Raw genomic sequence first — 17,285 nt, 5'->3', positions numbered from 1 at the left:
CCATTAATCAAAATGTGAAGGTAATTGGAAATTCATAATATGATTTGATTTTTTTCCCCATGGCAGTATTGTGATATGCACCATTACCCCTTTTAACTCTGCTCTTGAGGTTACACATTCTCTAGTTTTGTAGATTAACAGTTTCATAGTGGTTCAGGTGCTTTGAAATTTCCGCTTTTTCTGGAATTCTCTTTGTAGCTAACTTGGGTTGGTTGCAGGCCAGTGCTGGCACAGACTTCCTCCTTTGCAGGGCTGCCCTCATCATGGGAGGCAGGGCCTCTTTTTCTGCGGCAGAGACTGGAGGGGGCAGAAATCTCCTTTGCCTGCCTCCTTTACAGCTAGAATACAACCCGTAGATCTTGGTGCCTGCGATTTTGACCCTGGTTTGCTTACAGGTTGTGCGTGAGTACTACAGCCACCTTAGGATGGCAGTACCAGCAAAGCAGGTGATGTTAGTGACGGGTTGGGAGTACTGTCCCAAGCCCACTCCTCTTTGGACAAAATCTTGTCTTGACGTTTGTTCCTACCCAAGCCTGGTTCTCCAGCCCTCAACTCTGAAAGTCACCTGAGAGCCTGAAAATTTTTCTTTTCTGCCTAAGTAAATCAAAGTCAGTTTTGATCGTTGATAATCAGTAATCCTAACTAGCACAGACCTGTTTTTAGTTCAAATGGATTTAAAGTCTCGATTTACTCTTTATGATCCGGTACACTGTTCTCAGACGAGAAGCTTCCCTGAAGGAGTTTCCTCGGAGCCTTACTCTGTCCCCTTTCTCTTACCTACTTTTCCTTCTGTTCTTACAGGGTCCACTTCCTAATACAGGTTGTCATTTCTGGCTCATGGTTTGGCAGCAAAAGACCAAAGCAGTTGTCATGCTAAACCGAATTGTGGAGAAAGAATCGGTGAGTAATACTTGATATTTACAACTTAGTGTACTGCCTGTGATTGTTAACTTATAAATATTTTCTTATTTCTTTTGGGATATTCATTCATTAGTTTTGGCCTTTAATTGCTAAAGGCTAGTGGTCAGGGTGATTCTGACCAGAAGAGCTAATGTATCCTTTTCCTTTTTTACCTTAAATATTTAAATAACAATTGCGGACCACTACCCTCCAAAATATAAGTATAATGGAGCCAGTATTGGCTAGTAGTGGTATTTAGATCTTTGGAATCTGTAGGCTTTATCACAATCTTTACAATTTATTATTATCAAAATCCTGGAAATTTTATAAAAGATTAAAGTGACAGGTTTCTAAAACCTTTATAAATTACCATTGGCTCTTAGGTCACAAGGCAGTAAGTATGGAAATGTATAAATTTATTGACATTTGAAGTGCAGTCTAAACCCAGTGCTAATTAGTGGTGTGACGCTGGGTAAGTCTTTCAGCTTCTGTGGCTTTAGGGTCCTCGTCTGTCAAACATGCAAATTGGAAAGTATTGTCTGTCAGGTCTCTTTCAGCCCTGAGGTCTTAGACTACTCTGCTTTTCAGGTTCCTGATTCTTCCTTTTTTTTTTTTTTTAAGATTTAATTTTATTTATTTTTGGCTGCATTGAGTCTTCATTGCTGCGCACAAGCTTTCTCTAGAAGAGTGGGGGCTTCTCTTGTTGTGGAGCATGGGCTCTAGCCCTGCAAGCTCAGTAGTTGTGGCACATGGGCTCAGTAGTTGTGGCACATGGGCTCTAGAATGCAGGCTCAGTAGTTGTGGCGCATGGGCCTAGTTACTCCGCAGCATGTGGGATCTTCCCAGACCAGGGGTCGAACCCGTGTCCCCTGCATTGGCAGGTGGATTTCTATCCACTGCACCACCAGGGAAATCCCTCTTCCTTTTTTCTAAATTAATAGTTGCCAGTTTTCAATGGTGGTGAAGGTTTTTCTAGTCTGTTTCAGATCTGAAGTGGCGTTAACATACCAGAGTGTCCAGCAATGTCAGCGTAGTCGTTTACAGTGGTTTTCGTGCTTCAAGTGATGGGGGCTCTATCAGTTGGGACATTTTGAGCAGCATTGCCAACTAGAGGATTATAAGTTTCATCCCTCATTCTGGAGTATAATTAGTATAATAAAAAGATAAGACAGGGCTTCCCGGGTGGCGCAGTGGTTGAGAGTCCGCCTGCCGATGCAGGGGACACGGGTTCGTGCCCTGGTCCAGGAAGATCCCACATGCCGTGGAGCGGCTAGGCCCATGAGCCATGGCTGCTGAGCCTGCGCGTCCGGAGCCTGTGCTCCGCAGCGGGAGAGGCCGCAACAGTGAGAGGCCTGCGTACCACAAAAAAAAAAAAAGATAAGACTGCCACCAGAAATCAGAAATCATATTTATGGTGGTTGGATCTAGAGTCGGGTTTAATTGTCTGGGGGCAGGTCACCTTGTGAGTGGGGGCATAATGTTTGTCAGCGTAATGATGGTGGCAGCTGTTGCTGGTCGGTGTTTAGCTCCTTAATTAATTAGGGGATATAAAATAGTGATATTCCAGGAGCTCTTGTTGGAATACTTCTATTAAAAAAAAAACACAACCTCCCACTCTTGTTACTTGGCCACTTTTATTTATTATTATTTTTTAATTAATTAATTAATTAGTTTATTTATTTATTTATGGATGCGTTGGGTCTTCATTGCTGTTCGCAGGCTTTAGTTGCAGCGAGCGGGGGCTATGCTTCTTTGCAGTGTGCAGGCTTCTCACTGCAGTGGCTTCTCCCGTTGCGGAGCACGGGCTCCAGGCGCACGTGCTTCAGCAGTTGTGGCACACGGGCTCAGTAGTTGTAGCTCGCAGGCTCCAGAGCGCAGGCTCAGCAGCTGTGTCGCACAGGCCTAGTTGCTCCACGGCATGTGGGATCCTTCCGAACCAGGGCTTGAACCCTCATCCCCTGTGTTGGCAGGCAGACTCCCAGCCACTGTGCCACCGGGGAAGCCCCTTGGCCACTTTTAAATAGGAAAAGCAGTTTTCAAAAGAAGTTGATTCCCTAGTGTCCTCAATATGTGACCACTTAGGTTTTCTTGGTGTGGGGGCAGGGCGGGAGGGCATCAGGTACTGTGAAGTCACGGATTCAAACATCCTTGATTCATTTCACTCCATGGAAGTTATTATCCTTATTTGTAGTAAGATTGTCCCTTCACTGGCCAGCAGGAAGCTCTTCAAGTTGGGCCCTGAGTTCTTTTACACAGACCCAAGAGTCTTCATAGCTACTTGCTGTCTGGAATGACTCCATATTGCAGGCTCATCTTAAACTCTTGTGTAAGAATCAGCCATTTCTTTAAGGGGCCTTAACTTCTTTCAGTGGGCAGTGGTATTTCAGGGTCACAACAAAAATAGGGATGTTTGTTGCCACTGGGTTGGTCTTTTCAGTGAACAGAGCTAAGGAAAAATATGTTTTTGTGTTAAGATAACACAGCGCTAGTGTTCATACTGATATTTCTGATTCAAATTTAGGCCTTTAGGGGTTGGCTCAACCCTTTCTATCCTTTATCTGTTACAGTGTTTTCCGTACCATGAATTCTGGTTCTCAGAGACACTAGTGATATCAAATATCTTATAGTGACTCTTTTACTTTGTCTGATATTGCACACAGAAAATAGTTATAATAACAAAATCAACTCCATCACCAAAATAACTACTGAAAAAAAGTTTAAAATGTTTTGTTTTTCCCATTCTCTGTTTTTTTTAAAGTTGTACTTTATGTACATTGTCAGAGTTTATAGCACATTATACTCTGTCCCTTATGCCCCTTTTGTGTAAGTCTGTATATGTTGAGGTGTCTCTCCAGTCATTTTGTCTGTAGCTTATACTCCAGAGGATCCTGAGGAAGGACTCATGGGCACCATAGTCCCTGATGTCTTACGTGCCAATGACAGTTCATCTGCTGGCTCAGTGCTTAACAGTCAGTTTGGCAGAATATAAAATCTTTGGCTCATATTTGCTTTTCTTTGAACAACTTAAATGTATTACTCCATTTTCTTTTGGCGTTACAAATTACTGTCAAAGTCAAATGGACTTCCTTATTTCCTTTATTAGTCACTTATTCTTTTTACCTAGGTTACCCAAAGGATTTTTTTCCTTCAAATACCAATAATTTAACCAAAATATTTCTGTGTTGGTCATTCTGGATCAGTTTGTCCAGGGGCATAGAGTGCTCTTTCAGTATGTGATTTCAGACATTTTTTCTTTCTTTAAAGAAAAATTTATTGAATTATACTTGTTGACATTTATTCTGTTCCCTTGCTTGCTTTGGTGTTCTTTTCTTGGGTCCTCCTATTATACATGTATTAGATTTTCTTGCTTATTTTTTATGGTTGTCACATTTTCTCTAATCCTATTTGTCTCTTCATTTCTTTTTTATTTTAAAAATGTCCTCCTTTTTCTCTTAAGGCATCATCTGTTGTGTTTAGTCACATCTCTTTTCCCTAGTTTAATTAATTAGTCTTTGTTGATGAAATGTGTTCTGTTATTTCTGAATCTTTTTTTCTTTTCTGTCACCTCATTTCTGAGTTGTTCAGATTCTAATTTATGCTCTTTCACTTCTTGTGCCATTTTTTAAATGTCTTTAAGCTGACCTTTTGAAGTGTCAGCTCATAGTATTCATTTGTTTTGGAAGCATTTTTATTGTTTGTTATTTGTAGCTATTTGCGATTTGGAAAAGGAGAAATGGCCATATTTTACAAGGATGTTTTTCTGGTGTTTTTTCCTAATGAAATGACTCTAGCTCATCTTACCTCAGCCTGCTGGCCTCATAATTTGGCTTTGGGGAAGATGTTTTTATTGTCACAAATACAAATTCCATGTCAATAGTTCTGCCAAAATGTAACAACTCTAGGTAAAGGGAGCTTATCTTCTAATTCTTTCCCTGACTTAATTTTAGTAAATAGGTATGCAATGTTATTTCTAGATATGTAGTAGTATTTAGTAGCAGATTAACGGGTATCTATGGAAAATACTTGTAAAATAAAGCCTTTTCAATACTGTTTGAAGATAAGATTCTTGTAAGAGTTTGATATTTATAGAAAAATAGTGTGAATGCCAGTATGATGTTAAAATATATGTTACCCTGCTTTAGAAATGACAAATTGATTTTCATTTTATGAACATGATATCTGTTTATGGGGTTTTTTTTAGTGTATAAGTTAGAGGAACATTTTACAAACCTGCTTTTGTGAGATGTCAATCTTATTAAAATACATTAAACATCAAACGTAGTGCGACTGTTCTTAGATTTGGGTACTTGAAAAATATATAGCGTGTGTGTGGTTTGTTTTCCTTTCCAGCTTTTTATGGTTTCATTATGTCTATAAACTAAAAAAAGTCATATGCATTAACCTAAATTCTTAAATTTAGGTTAAATGTGCACAGTACTGGCCAACAAAGGATGACCGAGAGATGCTGTTTAAGGAAACAGGCTTCAGTGTGAAGTTCCTGTCGGAAGACGTGAAGTCCTATTATACAGTTCATCTGCTGCAGTTAGGAAACACCAATGTAAGACTTTTCATGCCCAAACTATGGGGCTTTATGTGATGATTTTAAGGATTATTCTTTGTTCTTAGATATGAAGTTTGGGGCAGCCCATTCCTTTCAATAATAACCTATAATAGTGTACAGCCATAGCCTTTTCCTTATAGATTTTGTTCCTATATGTGGTAGCTCTCTGAGGACTCTCAAGAAACCCTAGAAACTAAGAATTTTAAAGTTCAGGTAAATATTTGAGGATTCAGAATAACTTACTAAAATTAGTTGGGGATTAAGAGAGAGGGCTTTAGAATCAGGCTAACCTGGATTCACATCCAGCTCTGCTACTTAGTGTACCTGCTCCCAGACCTCCTGAAGTCTGTCCTCATCTGTGGGATGGAGATGGTAGTGCCTCCCTCTCAGGGCCGTTGTGGGGTCGGGTGAGGGTGTGTGTGCAGAGGCACTAACACAGACCAGGTACCCTGTAAACGCCAGCTCTGATACTACTGTTGAGAGTGTTGTTAATTCAAGGGATTAGTCACACGGACATTTGTCTTTATTGAACTGGTGAAAATGGTGAAGTAAATTTACCATATGGTCTCAAGAACATTTACTTGGATTTTTTTCCAGAAATATAAGACTCGTTCCTGGTACTTGGTTGAGATACAGGTACAGGGTGGGTTGTGAGCCTGCTGTTGTCAGGCTGAAGATTGAGATACTTCTCCCCTCTTCCCACTTACCTCTTTGCCTTCTTTGGTTCATAATTAGAATAACTAGAAAATATGAAATAAGAATGATTCTGAGATGCTCTCAGAAACTAGAAAAACTACAAAATAGGAAAATGTTTGCCCCAAAATGGCTTCGGGAATGTATCTAGTCTAAAGCGAGATACTGTTTTAGTTAACTATTAAGTGAATTGAGTGATTAACGTGTGATCATTAACCAAAAAAAAAAAAGCTTTGTAGCGAAGGGAGATATATACACTTTTTAGATATGCAGAAGTACCTTTTATGGTTGATCTCCTGAAACACCTCTCTGTTTTTTATTACGTACTATAAGTACAGATGTGTGCCGAGTGCTTCGGGCCAGGTCCAGCTTCCATGACTTTCATAGCTAAGCTTATTATGGGATCTCTTAGGTCATCCAGGGAGGAGGCTTCTTTATGAATCTGCTCACTGTATTTATTTTGCACCAGTGATTCCAAACATACATACAAACATACATACATTTGCATGTATCTTAAGCTGCATTGAAATACATCAGCTACTACTTGGTCCTGGGTTGTCCAGTGCTCATTCCCAGAAACAGAGCTGCGTTTCCATAAAGTTCTCATGGGTCTTGGAATCATCTTCTCATGGTGTTTACTGATCCCAGGTACCTCGTCTGCTTGTGGCATTAAAATTGATTTAGAAGGAGGTGGGCATAGGTGTTTTTCTCTGTCCTGAGCATTGATTACACCTCAAATAATAATAAGATAGAATAACTTTTGTATTTTCTTTATCACTTTGCAAAGTATTTTCACATATGTATCATTTGTCCTACAGTCTTCCTAAAATGTGGACAGAGTAAATATTCTTAATATCTCTGTTTTTCATACTTAAAAAAAATAACCTGAAAATCCATGAGGTTAATGGATTTTTTTCCATAAATAGATTACTCAATTAATAAGTGATAAACCAGAACTCAAATCCAGATCTCCTAACTTCTAATGAGATGGGACCAAGTCTTTTGAAAAAGATGCTGATTGTTTTAAAGGAAGATCCTTGGTTCTAAAGTTTCTGAAGTTGAGGCCGCCCTGGGAGCAGGCCAACCCCTACGTTTTAATTGCTGGCAATTGTGTGATTTCTTACTGCCCTGGGTTCAGAGTACACCATAATTAAATAGCAACAGTTTATGTTCTATTTTACATTCTTTAGTAAGAGCTAGGAGTGTTAGAAGAATAAAGTAGCGTTTCAGTAGGAGAGACAGAATTGCATTTGGTTAAGTATTTAGACTCAGGAACCATGTGGCCTGAGTTTAAATCCCAGCTCTACCACTCCTGACTGTGTGACTGGTCCCATTATTTAACCTCTGTGCCTCCGTTTTCTCATCTGTAAAACGAGGATGATGACGCACCTGCCTTGTAGGGTTGTTAGGGTGATCTAGTGAATTAATGCTCTGACAGTGCCTCAGACTCAGTGTGGGGTCTCCTGTTGTCAGCGGCTCCCTTGGAGTTGGGAAGGGCTGCAGGAGCCAGGGAGGCGGAGGACGCGCTGCAGGAGAGAAGGTGATGATGAAGTAGGGGAGGGACAGCTGGCCTCACCTGCAGGTCTGGGTGGAGGTTCCTGAGGTTCAGAGGACCAGGTTGCTTCTAAAGGAGTCTGGCTGTGCCTCTTAACAGATCTGGGGCCAGAGCTGCCTCCTGTCAGGCCCTGCTCCATAGAGACTTCATGTCTGGTGGGCAGTAAAGCACCAGCAGCCCTTTCCAGTGTCGTGATGAGAGCTCAGAGTTTGAACTTCTGCCCCCACGTGAAGAGATTCCATGTCTGCTTTTAAAAGGGGCCTTGTGGCTTAAGCTATGAAGATAGTTTTGAGGGGCTTTTAAAATCCCAGGTCATCTGGAGAACTTGTCTTTTGGGCTTTTCTGTTTAGTTGGCCTTCACCATTTTCAGTAGTGTCCTCGGCCAGCTTTATGTGTATCAAGTTCCAGGAAGGCTGTTTTCATGCTGAGTTCTGTTTCTCTGCCTCTGTAGCTTTGCCCAGAGCAGCGTTAGATGCCACCCGGGCGTCCTTCTCTCCTGTCTGTTTATGTCCTGTGCACTCTTCTGTCCAGCTTGTCCCCATTTCTCACTTCGGTCACTTAATGTACCTGTGATGCATTCACTCCTAACAGCTAGGATCTTCTTATGCTTCTCTTCATAATTTAAATTTTACCATTTCCCAGCTTGTGCAGCACTTGCGCATGTGTACATTTTGACACCATAACAAGGTTTTCAGCTCCCCATGGGCAGGGTCCTTACCTGTTGCCCTTGTGCCCCCTCTGCGTTTGCACCGAGTACCCTGTTCACCACCCCACACCTGAGTGCTTGTCCTGAAACACAGCTTGGTCCTTCCACCGGGGTTTGGGAAGCCCTTCCGTGGCCGGTACAGGAGTCCCCGGCCGGCCCCCGCCTTGCCTCTCCCAACCATGCCTCGGGTGTTGCCCTGCCCCCTGCTTAGAACCCGGCCCCTTGCCCCCTGCCCTGGTGCTCTCATCCCCTCCCCACCTGGGAGTTCCGGTCATCTTCCAGAGTGAGTTATGGTGACCACGTATTTAACACGGCCAGTGTGGGATCCTGCAGGAGCTGGTGAGGGACTGAACTAGGGCAGTGACCTCGAGGGAGGCGGGGTCGACAAGCTTGCTTCTCTTCAGGTGGAGCGGAAACACAGGTGAGGAGGTTGGAAATGTGGAGAGGTTACAGTTGATGGGAGCGTATCAGGGGCCGCGGTAAAGGCAGCAGCGAGTGTGTCATTGTGTCAGAGATCACCGCATCTCTTCACATGCCACCACGTGCAGGTGTTGCTTTGTTTACCCTTCACAGCAGCCTTGTGAGATCAGTACTTTCTTAAACCCCATTTACAGGTGACGGAACCGGGGCTTATGAAATTCTTGGGAACAATCTTGCTACCTTCTTTCTGTGCCTAAAGTGTGAAAATTGGGCCTGGGGCTGTAGAGCTGTATAGATTTTTAAGTAATAATTAGAACATTTGTAGTCTTACTCATATTGATAACAATTATAGTTAACTTGCATTTGAATGGCTCTAGACAGTGCACACTTAAATTACCCCCAGGCTCTCAGCTCTTATACCTTACTCAGCTCATAGTTTAGCTTCCTGGCCTCCATGGACCATGAGCTTGTCATCTGATTAAAAGACGTTACATTTAAAATTCTTCATATAAATGTAGATGAGATTTTGCCCTAAGAAGAACGGTGAACTGCTGACATCTTTGTGCAGAGGGTGGTGTCCATGATGTAGTGCCTTATGGAGAAAACTGGGCAGGTGTGTGCAGACTGGCTGGAGTGGGGTGTGATGGGTGGCGGTGAGAAGGGATGGAGCTGACTGGGTGTCACAGCAGGACTGAGGGGCTTGGTGACCAAGCAGGAGGGAAGGGTGAGTCTGCTGTTTGAAACTAGGAGTTTGTCAGAAACTGTAGAGTCTAAATGTAGAGACTGTTCGGAATAAAGATGAATTTTGTTTTAGCTCTGTATGCTTTGCAACCCTTTCCCCCCATTCTCGTTTTTTTTCCAGCATGAAAAAGAGGGAAAAGGTATCCAATCGTTCATATAAACTTTTTTTTTTTTGCGGTACGCGGGCCTCTCACTGTTGCAGCCTCTCCTGCTGCGGAGCACAGGCTCCGGACGCGCAGGCTCAGCGGCCATGGCTCATGGGCCTAGGTGCTCCACGGCATGTGGGATCTTCCCGGACCGGGGCACGAACCCGTGTCCCCTGCATCGGCAGGTAGACTCTCAACCACTGCGCCACCAGGGAAGCCTCATATAAACTTTTTTTTATACCAGAGTAGTAAACATATGGATCTTATTACTTCTGTGGCCCTTTGGGAATTATGTGATTTTTGTGAGCTAAGTTTTTTGAATCTTGTTTCAGTAGGAGTGAATTAATACAAAATTAACCTCTAAGAAGTTCTTTAGTCTGGTCCTACACGGAAGAAAAAGATGGATTTTCAAAAATCTATTCGTGAGAAAGACTGTATTATACAGTGGTAAGCATTTCTGGAAACTGGCTTTGAGCATCCCAGACAGTGTGACCTGAATTTGAAAGAAATAAAGAGGCCACTAGTCTTGAGCCAAAATCATATAAGCAAAGAAAAAGCAAGTAGTTGCCCAGGATTGTGGGGTAACTGTAGGTTTTGGGCCAGGAGGTGATGCATAGTTGAACCTACACTGTATAGGCCACACCCTAGGGAACACTTCCCTGGGAGCAGGGCCCTGGCACCACCCCTCCTAGGCCTGGGACCTCCAGCAGGTCCACCTGGACCTGGCTGAGGCCCATGTGGACCAGGGCTGGGCCTCTGTGCATGGTCAGCACAGTGTGGTGGCTGAGGACTGCAGCAGGGCTGCTGTTGGGGGCGAGGGTTAAAGACACCCACTGGAATCTGAGGCCCCATTTAAAGGAAGATGCGGTTGAGTTAACCGTGTGCCTGGGCTGATGGAGGAAAGGACTTAGGACCCCAGTCCTGTGTGGGCATCAGATGGCTGCCATTTACGGTTTTCTAGAAGGAAGCTACAGTTTAGCCTCCTTAATTTGGAATGTTTTAAACACTGTTTTTACATACAGTAAGATACAATCTTTTTGATGTATAGGTCTGAGTTTTGACAGTGCATTTGTGTCACCACCTGCCCAGTCAAGATAACAGTTCTGTCACCATCCCCTAGATACACACACGCACGCACGCGCATGCGCACATTCCTCATGCTACCTGTGTACAGTCAGCCCGGCCCCACTCCCAGCTCCTGGCTACCACTGGGCTGGTTTCAATTCCTATAATTTTGTCTTTTCCATGCTGTCATGTAAATGGAATCGTACAGTGTACAGCCTTTAGAATCTGTTGCTTTTACTTAGCATAATTAATTTGGAATTTAAAAGGAAATGTTTTGAATTTTAATAATCACAATGAGCATTTTAATTAGTAATAGGAAATTTTCTAGTACCTTCAGTGTACTGAGAACCTGTGGATCACAGTGTACTTGGAATTATGAAAGCTGGATGTCAAGAAAAATTAGGCACTAAATGCATATAATTAAAATTTTTTTTCAACTTCTGCACTGTATTTTATCAGTGCTGTACCTCATATAACTGAGTCTGGGACTTAAGAGTCTTAATCTGTACTGAAAAAAGGGAAATATTATTTTTTAAAAAAAGAAAGCCAAGAATTTTGTAAATTTGTATTGAAAGGTAGATGCTGTAAAAGTAACCATTAAAAAAATCAGGGTTTTTTATGCTGGTTCCCTGGCTCCTTCTTCCAAAATAGTCCTGTAATTAAAGCTGAAACATTGTGCAAAGATGTGTTAGCAGTTGCCGCTCCCTCTGTGAATGAAGAGCAGAAGGCAGAGAAGTGCTCCTGGGGGCAGAGGGCCTTTGGCAAAAGCCAAGGAACGTTTTCATAATGAGTTAGTCAGAAATAAAGGTCGTTGAGAATATCCAGGAAGTGGTGGTGAGTGCCAGGCAGGCTTTAAGAGACAGGAAACACTTAGTATGTTGGTAAATCATGTTAGCACATCAGCAAAGGCATGTCAACAGTTCTAGGATTGGAAATTGTTACCATGGGGAAAAGCAGCAATTAGGAGAGCAATTTCAGTTAAAAATGTAAAGATTGTTTTTTTAAATTAATTATTGAGTTGTTCCTCTGTGCCTGTATAGCAGAATCTAAAAGATAACTCATATAATGGGGAACATTATATTTTTTAAAACTTTGAAATTCTTAAAAAAGAAACCATTAAAGAATGTAAAATTAAACTGGTAGAGATTTAAAAAAATAGAATAGAATCCACTCATCATGATGTATGAATTAAAGAAAATCCTGGCAGCATGAATGGTGCAGGTCAGTGGTTGGGAACCCAAGTGCTGCTCTAATCCTGCCTCTGCCATTTTCTGATGTGTGACCTTGGGTGCATTACTTAACCCTTCGCCTCAGTTTTCTCATCTGGAAAATAGGTTTTAATAGGATTGTTGTATGGTTTGAGTTAATACATAAAAAGCCTAGAACATGCTTACAAAACAATGTGTTACAGAAGTGTTAGTTATTATTAATATATTCCAAATTCTCCTAAAGAAAATCTTCCCATACTTGTGTATGTGATTATCAAAAACCAAATGAAAAATCGTGGTACATTACACAAAACACATCTTTCTGCAGTAGACTTTTAAAAGAAAAAACTCAGAACTAACATTTCCCCCCTTGATTTTCACTTTTTAGAGTGGTGAAACCAGAACAATATCTCACTTTCATTATACTACCTGGCCAGATTTCGGAGTCCCTGAATCACCAGCTTCATTTCTCAATTTCTTATTTAAAGTGCGAGAATCTGGCTCCTTGAATCCTGAACACGGGCCTGCGGTGATCCACTGTAGTGCCGGCATCGGGCGGTCAGGCACCTTTTCTCTGGTGGACACTTGTCTTGTTCTGGTAAGTGACCTCATTTCAGTCTTCTGTACCTTTTTATTGTTTCCACTGGCAGAAGTAAGCTCGACTGTTAGGATCCCAGAACTGTGTTTTTCAAACTTGAACTTCTGCCTTCTTTTAGAAAAACCAAAAACTCTCATTCACATCCTTTCAGCTGCCTCTTACTGTGACTGGTGGGGCTGCATCCAAGATAATTCTAGAGCTCTCGAAGGAGACTTTTCCTGGTAGCTTTTGTTACCTAAATGATGGGTCCTCTCCCTCACCCTTCTTATTTTTCAAACATCAGTTGGTGGATAATATTGAATTCTTTCTTGCCTTAGTTTCCTTATTTACAAACTGCAGCGAGTGAGAGTATTCTCCTTCCAGGACTCTCATAAGAATTAAGTGGATGAGTGCATTTAGAACACTTTCTAAGCCCTCGGTGAGTGTGGGTTTTAATATCATTCTCTGAGGTTCCTGTTGTGCCTGAGGGCTGTGTTCTTTCTCCACCAGCCTTCCCAGCCCCAGCCGGGGTCCGGCCTGTGCCTTTCCTCCCTTTAGGTTGATGGGAGGGTATCTTAACACGTCTGCTGTGTTACCACTCTGCCTAATATCCTATACTTCAGTCAAAAGCGGCTTGTTATGTTAACTTTGATGTGTTTAAGAACTCTAAGCATCTGTTCTGTTAATGGTAAATACTAAAACTGGATCGTGTGTTTGCCTGTTCCCTGCCAAATTTAACTTCAACAGCTGTTCTCTTTTCTGGTTGGGGTGGGGGTGCGTGGTCCAGCCCCAGCTGGTGCAGCGGCCCCACGGTGTCCTTGTGGGTCTGGCTGTTTCCGCCTTTCTGCTCCAGCACCCTCAGGTGGCTGCCACACACAGACGTGAAGGCGCCAAACGAAAAGATTTACTCCTGCCAAGACGTTCTTAAAAAAGAAAGGCACTAATCTCGATATATTTATCCTTACATTAAGCCAGAATGGGCCATAAATCCTCCCTTCGACCAACCACTAGCCAGAGTGAATGAGATTCCTGTTGGTTGGAGCCAGCTGTGAGTTAGCTGAAGGGCCAGGAGTCCTCCCTCTGCTGCCTGGACGGGGCAGACGGGCAACCTGTGCTGACTTGCTCTTAGCGGTTTTCCTGTACTGCTTCTCTTTCCTGGACTCCTAACAACAAAAGGCTTGAATAATGTTTACCTTTCTTGCAGATGGAAAAAGGAGACAATATTAATATTAAACAACTGTTACTGAATATGAGAAAATACCGAATGGGGCTGATTCAGACACCAGATCAACTCAGATTTTCATACATGACTATAATAGAAGGAGCAAAGTTTATAAAGGGAGATTCAAGTATTCAGGTAAACTGTGTATCAAATACGATTTGCATCACATAGCTGCACTCCGTTTATGCATGTGTCTTCTCCCTTCCTTCCAAAAAAGGATGTTTACATTAATGTGGTGAATCCAGCTGGCCCCTAAGATTGTAAAATGTATGCCCCCCTCCCCCTCTGTACCTCAGCCTCATGTTAAATCCTGCCTGTTACTCAGAAGCCCGAGTGGGGACACAATTTCATTAAAGAAAGTAAGGTTTCTTGTAAAGGAGGGTTTAAGCATTTCATCATTAAAATAACCAGAAAATTTAGCTACTTTTGCCCTATTAAAAACCTGATCTGGAGTTATACAAGAACACTTAGTTTATATCATAGGTATTTCATCTTTTATAACAATGAGCAAGCAACTTGAGTACTTGCAGCAAACATAATGAAATTTCAGGAGAATGTTATTTTTCTCTGGTTGGTGGCTGTATTCTCATGAAGGTATTTTTATTCCACATTTGTAAAAGCTAAGTTCAAAGACTGATTATCAGAAATCTGTGTTTATGTACTAACGTAACATGTGAAATAGAAATAGAAGTAACAACAGACACCCGTTTCTTGTCTGAGCTGATCATATGGAATTGGACATAAGCAGGTGGAATTCTTTAATTTTACATGAACCATTTGCTTCCTCTTCAGCTTCTGTGATTACTAGCCAAAGCAGGAATATTCTGAATAAGCCCTCCTTTATAACTGAGATCACACCATCTGTCAAGATGGAATGAGATATAAGTAGTTAAGTGTTGTATGGATTACACAGACATTTAAATATTCTTAAGAAATTTTATTTATCAGCTGACTTTTTTGTTCTGATCATTGGTGTTATTTTAACTATTCAAGACAATCTATCAATAAAAATTTTAAGTTTTATTTAAAAGGTTCCCCCCCAAATCTTTAGCATTATAGAATAATTTTTAATTAATTAGATTATTTATTTATTTATTTTTGGCTGCGTTGGGTCTTCGTTGCTGCGCCTGGGCTTTCTCTAGTTGCGGCAAGCCGGGGCTACTCTTCTTTGGGCTTTTCATTGCGGTGGCTTCTCTGTTGCAGAACACGGGCTCTAGGCACGCGGGCTTCAGTAGTTGTGGCACGCAGGTTCAGTAGTTGTGGCTCATGTGCTTAGTTGCTCCGTGGCATGTGGGATCTTCCCGGACCAGGGCTTGAACCCGTGTCCCCTGCATTGGCAGGTGGATTTTTAACCACTGCGCCACCAGGTAAGCCCTCTAAAGAATAATTTTTCATGAAGAGAAATGTCAGTCTGTAAAGTGCTTGGTATGTGAAGATTAAGCCCATGAGGCACGAGACCCTCTTCCGACGTTACCTCAGATGTTCAGGATTAGGAACAGGTCTCTCTTTAATCTCGGCTTGTGTCTGCCAGTTTACATGCAGAGGTTTTCCCCACACACTTCTGTTGCTTCCTTGCTAATTTCCTGGCTGTTCTTAACAGACTGAGTAACTCTATGGAACGTGTGCTGTCCTTTGGATACTATCCCTTGCTCCACCTTAATTTTTTTCAAGTTTCATTCCTTTAGTTTTAGAATATATATGTGCTTCCTGTGCAGATTGTTTTCCCCACAGAGATGAGTTTTATGGACGGGCTTTTGTGTGGTCCCTATTGTTGTGACAGTGCAGTTTGTGGCTCGGGAGAACTTTTTCTACCCCAGTTTATCTGGTGCGGTGTGGCCATCAGATCTCTGACTCAGCACCCTTATCCCTCATTCAGACAGACCCAGGCGTCCTCTGCCTCCGTCCAGATGGGATGTTGGAAATGTCTCTATTTTTAAAGTGCTCAGGGTCAGAAAGCCTGTTACCCTTTCAGAGGGCTCAGTTTCCACAGAAATGATCTTAGCAAGGCTCTAATAATTTATATGGTGCTGTGAAATTTTTAAAATTTTAGATAACTGATTAGTACATATTGAGTATAAAAGAATTCAGAGAATGTGAAAGTATATCATTTACAAAGTAGAAGTCCTCGCTAACTCACCCCCCAAATATGTAACCATTGAGGCCTGTGTGTATTCTTCCAGGACTGCGTATTTATGCATATGGGCTTGTTTATTTCATGTAGATATTTTCTCCTTCTGGAACCCCGCTGTCTAATGCTGGAGCCACGTGTTCTGTTGAGTGTTGAGATGTAGCCAGTCTGAATCAAGTTCTGCTTAAAGTATAAGATGTACAAATATAGGGAGAAAAAGTGTAAAATATCTCAGTAATTTAAAAAATGTTGATTATATGTTCAAATAACAATATTTTTAAATGTTGAGTTAAATAAAACATCTTGTCAAAATTCATCTTTTTTTAAAACGTGGCTGTTAGACATTTTTAAAGTTATATATGTGGCTCACATTACATTTCATTGGACAGTGCTATACTAGAACCTTAGCTTAGACCAGAAATCTCAGAGAAATAAATTTCCCTGAAATCTTAAATCATAAATCTTTATTGTTACAAAGATCTAGAGTTACTTTGTTAATGTGGATACCCCAAACTGCATGACTCTGTCCCACGTCCCAAAAAGTGTCTCATAGGACATACAAGGATGTGACAGGCAGTTTATGGACCTGTCTTTCTCTCCATACATCTGCCTCCTCCCCTTTGCCTCTGATTTTTGGGGAAAATTAATATTTGTAAGAAGAAAGAAGGAAGCTTTTCGAGTATGAGTTGATGGCAGTGGGGTGAGGGACGCCATCTGTCCAGAAGCACCCATGCTGTGTAAGCTTCATCTCTGGTTCTTTTTCCTAAAGGGGGCCTCTGTCTTCACCTTCACTCTTAATCTAGATTTATGGGATACAAGTGGTGTTTTCATTATTGGCTACAGTTTCATGTTAGTTTTCCTGTGAAGATTTCTGGCATATGTGGATGTAAAATGATTTAGAACCTGCCAGGACAAAGAAGAGCTCTTAATATTCACATCTAAAGTGACTGTTGGGCTTCCCTGGTGGCGCAGTGGTTGAGAGTCCACCTGCCGATGATGCAGGGGACACGGGTTCGTGCCCTGGTCCGGGAAGATCCCACATGCCGCGGAGTGGCTGGGCCCATGAGCCATGGCCGCTGAGCCTGCACGTCCGGAGCCTGTGCTCCGCAACGGGAGAGGCCACAACAGTGAGAGGCCCGCGTACCACCAAAAAAAAATAAAAAATAAAGTGACTGTTATCTGAAACCAGTAACTGTGTTTGTGATGATAATCACCTATAATACACAACTACTAAAGTTATAAGTAAATATATACTTTTAACAAATTACAGTGGGTTTCGAGTTTAAATACATCACTTTACAGCTCCTTCGAGGGGCTTTCTTCAGTGAGAAATGGGGGTGGGGTTGCGGATGGTGTGGGGGCA

The 17,285-nt window shown here is 42.0% G+C and overlaps 1 protein-coding gene across 1 annotated transcript in view; it reads left to right on the top strand.

Annotated features, from left to right (window-relative positions):
* Positions 1-799: 799 nt before the first annotated feature.
* The window catches only part of PTPN2 (protein tyrosine phosphatase non-receptor type 2), a 28,620-nt gene continuing 12,134 nt past the window's right edge, over positions 800-17,285 (top strand). The window contains exons 1-4 of the mRNA XM_007463736.1: positions 800-900; positions 5,321-5,458; positions 12,384-12,593; positions 13,777-13,929. Coding sequence (XP_007463798.1) covers positions 838-900; positions 5,321-5,458; positions 12,384-12,593; positions 13,777-13,929 — 564 coding nt within the window. The 5' untranslated portion in view covers positions 800-837. The remainder of the gene's footprint in view (positions 901-5,320; positions 5,459-12,383; positions 12,594-13,776; positions 13,930-17,285) is intronic.

The sequence above is a fragment of the Lipotes vexillifer genome, unplaced genomic scaffold, assembly GCF_000442215.2.
Source record: "Lipotes vexillifer unplaced genomic scaffold, Lipotes_vexillifer_v1.1 scaffold1757, whole genome shotgun sequence".
NCBI lineage: Eukaryota > Metazoa > Chordata > Mammalia > Artiodactyla > Lipotidae > Lipotes > Lipotes vexillifer.
Note: the sequence above shows the minus strand (reverse complement) of the source record. Positions and strands in the feature narration are given on the sequence as shown.